Genomic DNA, 4,573 nt, shown 5'->3' with positions numbered 1-4,573 from the left:
AGAGTGACTAGAGGAAATAGTGTAAATACAGTGACATAGTAGTCTTCGAGAATAGAGGAAAGTTGGCCAATCATGTCCAGAGTTTCTGTTTCTTTAAATTCTAGAGTCTAGAGATATTCTGGAAAGGATCATTTGGTTGGAATTTGCTCCCAAGTAGATTCTCAGAGATCCTATTTAATGCATCCTCTATGTTTGGTCATTATACCTTTGGATGCTGCCTCCAGTTTAGATGATGTTCTAAGCAGTACTGTAGATATGTATCATCCTATATTTTTTCCCATGACTTTCCAGTTAAAGTCATCACTGTCTACTTTCCTCACCTGACATGAGAAAACAAAGAGCAAATCAGGATTACTAGTGTCTTCACAATAAATCTTTTTTGATTACTAATCAATGTGTTGGTACTCTGTGTAGGCAGCTATAATCAAAGAGAACACCAAATTATTTATAATGATTAAATCAATGTTTTAAATCTTCCTTTAAGACACTGAATATTAACTTTAAAAAGTGAGTTAAATAGCCAAGAAAGAGAAATGGTGACATACCAGATAGTTGAGGAAAATAATATTTATTCTGTGAATTGGTCGTTGGAGGATTTTTTTCTCAGTTTCTTTGTTTTCTTACAGGTTACAACTTGTTTCTTGTTGCTGCCCATGAGTTTGGCCATTCCTTAGGTCTTGACCACTCCAAGGACCCAGGGGCACTCATGTTTCCCATATATACCTACACTGGCAAAAGCCACTTTATACTTCCTGATGATGATGTACAAGGGATCCAGTCTCTCTATGGTAACTATTAATTTATCAGTTTAACAGCAGAAGAGATATATACATTTATTTTCTAGATTATTAGTGAATTTACCATTACCAATATTGCTGTCCTGGTTTTGTTATTAAAACCTGGAGAAACACGCTCATTTTTTCTTTCCAAATCAAACTACCTGCTCAAGTAGAAAATATTCCATTCTCCAAAGTTTTTGCAGAATGTAACTCCTCATGTTTGTATTTTATACATTGTAAGGTACATTTGATACCCTCACAATACCTCTGACATCAGAAAGAAATATTTTATTCACCATTTAACCAATGAAGAAACTAAGCCTGTAAAGTTTAAATAGTGTATCGATAGCAGCACAGCTGGATGAAACACAGCTGGGTAGTAACACAGCTTTTGGGATAGCTTTCACCCAGCTTAAACAGGGAGAAAGTGAGATTTTAACCAGCTTTTACAAAATCTGGGTATTCTTTCAACTACCCCTGTTTGCCACAGTAGAAACCATTCAAGTGGCCTGTGTTAGTTTTTAACCAACATCTACAGTGACCATTTGTAAGAATCTTTTCCTTTTTTTTCTTCCAAATTTTCAATAATATTTACAAAATAATTAAACTTCAACCCAAACAAGCAAAAGTAACTACCATAAATAGAAGTAAAACCACAGTACACAGTCATCAGTGTAAACACTTCTAGAACACAGAGCTCAGAAAACTAGCTCAGGCCACCCCAACCTATTATTTTCCTTTCTGGATTTAAATCTACTACAGCAGCTAGTGTAGGCACAGGCAAGAATTCTGCAATTTTTACTATTTCTACAATATCTTGACTGAGGAACTTAATGATAGAACTAATAGGACCTATTTAGAGAAAAATAAGTTTAGAATTATTTTATTTACTGCACCTCTTCTGCACTCATGTGAGCTGGTGGAACAGTTCCCAACATGTGGCCAGTCATACCAGAATGGCTGAAAACCTAGATTTTCACTGAGATGCAGCTGTGATGTGGTCAACTGGTAAAGCGACATGAGCTGATGTTGACAGCTGATAAAATAGGCAAGAGAAAGAGCCCAAATGAGGGTTGCCACAGAGACAGCATGCCGCCAGAAATGGCTTTGAGAGGAATGTGTTTCTCAAGCGAAGTCCGTCAATAGGTTGTGCAAAGCATGGGGAAAGTTTCCTCAAAGTCTTTTCCCCCCACCCCCCCGCCACCCCATTTCTATCACCAACCTCAAGAAAGCTAAGTTTGTAGCTGAGATGATTCTCAAGGGTCTTGAAAGATGAAAACAGAAGGAGAAGTCCGTAGGCAAGAACTTGGTAACCATGGAGGAAGGAAGTAGGATTACAGGTTCTTTGGAGCATTATGTAGTGGTGGCAGGACTTACTGCCCTTTCTGCTCTCCATTGGCAGAGTCAGGTCATACTCAGTAACTTCCTTCACTCATTTCATGACTGCAGGTCCAGGAGATGAAGATCCCAACCCTAAACATCCCAAAACGCCAGACAAATGTGATCCTTCCTTATCCCTTGATGCCATTACCAGTCTCCGAGGAGAAACAATGATCTTTAAAGACAGGTACTCTTCGTATTATTTTATAAAACCTGCATGTAACAAACATTTGTGAAGCCATGTCTTCAAATTGCCAAAAAGTGTGGTCAAACTTCCAAAGAAAGGTGAAGTTAGTGAAAATAATAGAACTTTGGGTAGTTTATTTACATATATGAGAGGAAGTAAATAACTGATGGATAAATGTTTTACTTTTCAATGGATAATCTTGGCATTGTATAGCTTCCTTTTACATCTTTGGTTGTAGTTTTTCTTATAAAGACATATTTACAAAGTAAATATAGAAATACAATTTATTTATTTTAAAACACAGTTATTGAAATCAATTACCATATTAGTAAGCTGTTACTCATAATTCCACATGAATTCCTTTTGATATGGAAAAACTTTGGTTCTGGTAACATATGTTGGAATTTAAGAGAGGAAGCACTGTACAACCTAAATCTATAGGTGATGAAAAATGAAATACTAATTTTTAATTTTGATATTGTTTTAATATCCTTATTTGTTCATTTGTTCATCTATTCAATGAATTAATTGTTCCCTCATCTGTGATCCTATAGCATTCCTACCTCCTCTACTATAGCTCTAATTTCATTGTGCTCCAGTATTTTCTCATATATCAGTTTCCCCAGGCCATGAGATCTTGGAAGCATAGTTTGTGTCACTCATGTTTTCTTTCCAGAGCCCAACACAGTGCCTGGCACATTTGCTTGCCACTTAAAAGATATGCAAAATTGAACAAAGCATGGTCCCAGCCCACAAATGACTTGGAGTCTTCACAAAGGCTCTGTGAGATTTTAGACTTCAATAATTTAGGATAGAGTTAAGATAGCAACAGCTTGTTTAACTGGCACTTAAGGGAAGTGGAAATCTTTCACCCTCACGGGTGCTAGGGAGTGGTTGTGTCTAACTTACCTGTATTGATGTGGAGAGAGGTGGCTAGCAGGATAGACATATTGCACTTGAAAAAATGATGGCAAACTCTGCATTTTTACTTTTATGTTAGATTCTTCTGGCGTCTGCATCCTCAGCAGGTTGACGCAGAGCTGTTTTTAACAAAATCCTTTTGGCCAGAACTTCCCAACCGTATTGATGCTGCATATGAGCACCCTTCCCATGACCTTATCTTCATCTTTAGAGGTAATCTTTCCACCACTTAGACCTCCCACATTTCCAGAGCAGGCAGTGATGAACTTGATGTTACCAGAGACTTAATAAAATGATTGTTGTCAAAAATACACCTAAATTAAGAATCAAGTATAACAAAATGGGAACCAGAAAGCACCTGAAACCTTTCTACCAAGTGTCCCCAATTTGACAAGTAAAAAGTCTACATTATTACTTATCATATCCACTCTTTATTTCACACCAATCATGTCAGTTTTTTATCTTATTTCCTCTTAAAAATTATTTACTAAGCAAATGTAATAACAATATACATTTTTAAAAATTGAAAAAAATTATCCATAATTCCCCCTTCTGAAAAGTCAACTTATTTTATTTTATCACTTTATTTTCTAGTCTTTCACCATATGAAATATGTATTTTAAATATTTATATTCATAATGTATATACATTTTAATATTCTACTTGTTCCCTTGACATAGGTTCCCAAATTGTTATTCCAGCTTCGTGATCATAATTTATAATGGCTACATAGCATTTTACTGACATTGTTTCTATTGTTTGACTAATATAATTAATGCTATAATGAAGTCACTTTTTAGAGAAGAAAATAATTTTCTACTGGTATAAAATTTGAGTTTTCAAGTTAATTTCCTATTCCTACTGCGCTGCTTATTCATACAGAAATCTTAATGTATTTTTCACCCAGTTCCAAACAATATTCAGAGGTAACAAATTGTCAAACTAATCATGATATTTGGTTGGGATACTTACAGTTATGAAACTGGCATCTTAAATCCTTTTTTTTTGTTTGTTTGAAGAATGTGGATATTTCTGTGTTTCATAAACATGGTGATCACAAACACTGATTTATTTCTAAATGTGTAAAATGAGTCTTTCTTTGTTAAATATCTACATATGTGAGTTTTAATAGATTCTCTTGAATAATAAAACAATTCTTTTACTTATTCTAGGCAGAAAATTTTGGGCTCTTAATGGTTATGATATTCTGGAAGGTTATCCCAGAAAAATATCCGACCTGGGATTTCCAAAAGAGGTTAAAAAGATAAGTGCGGCCGTTCACTTTGAGGATACAGGGAAGACGCTC

The 4,573-nt window shown here is 35.3% G+C and overlaps 1 protein-coding gene across 1 annotated transcript in view; it reads left to right on the top strand.

Moving 5' to 3' along the window:
- The window catches only part of MMP13 (matrix metallopeptidase 13), a 10,381-nt gene that overhangs the window by 2,924 nt on the left and 2,884 nt on the right, over window positions 1-4,573 (top strand). Inside the window, exons 5-8 of the mRNA XM_007448560.1 lie at window positions 627-788; window positions 2,229-2,346; window positions 3,347-3,480; window positions 4,440-4,572. Of these exons, the coding sequence (XP_007448622.1) occupies window positions 627-788; window positions 2,229-2,346; window positions 3,347-3,480; window positions 4,440-4,572 (547 nt within the window). The remainder of the gene's footprint in view (window positions 1-626; window positions 789-2,228; window positions 2,347-3,346; window positions 3,481-4,439; window position 4,573) is intronic.

The sequence above is a fragment of the Lipotes vexillifer genome, unplaced genomic scaffold (genome assembly GCF_000442215.2).
Source record: "Lipotes vexillifer unplaced genomic scaffold, Lipotes_vexillifer_v1.1 scaffold593, whole genome shotgun sequence".
In the NCBI taxonomy this organism is placed as follows: domain Eukaryota; kingdom Metazoa; phylum Chordata; class Mammalia; order Artiodactyla; family Lipotidae; genus Lipotes; species Lipotes vexillifer.
Note: the sequence above shows the minus strand (reverse complement) of the source record. Positions and strands in the feature narration are given on the sequence as shown.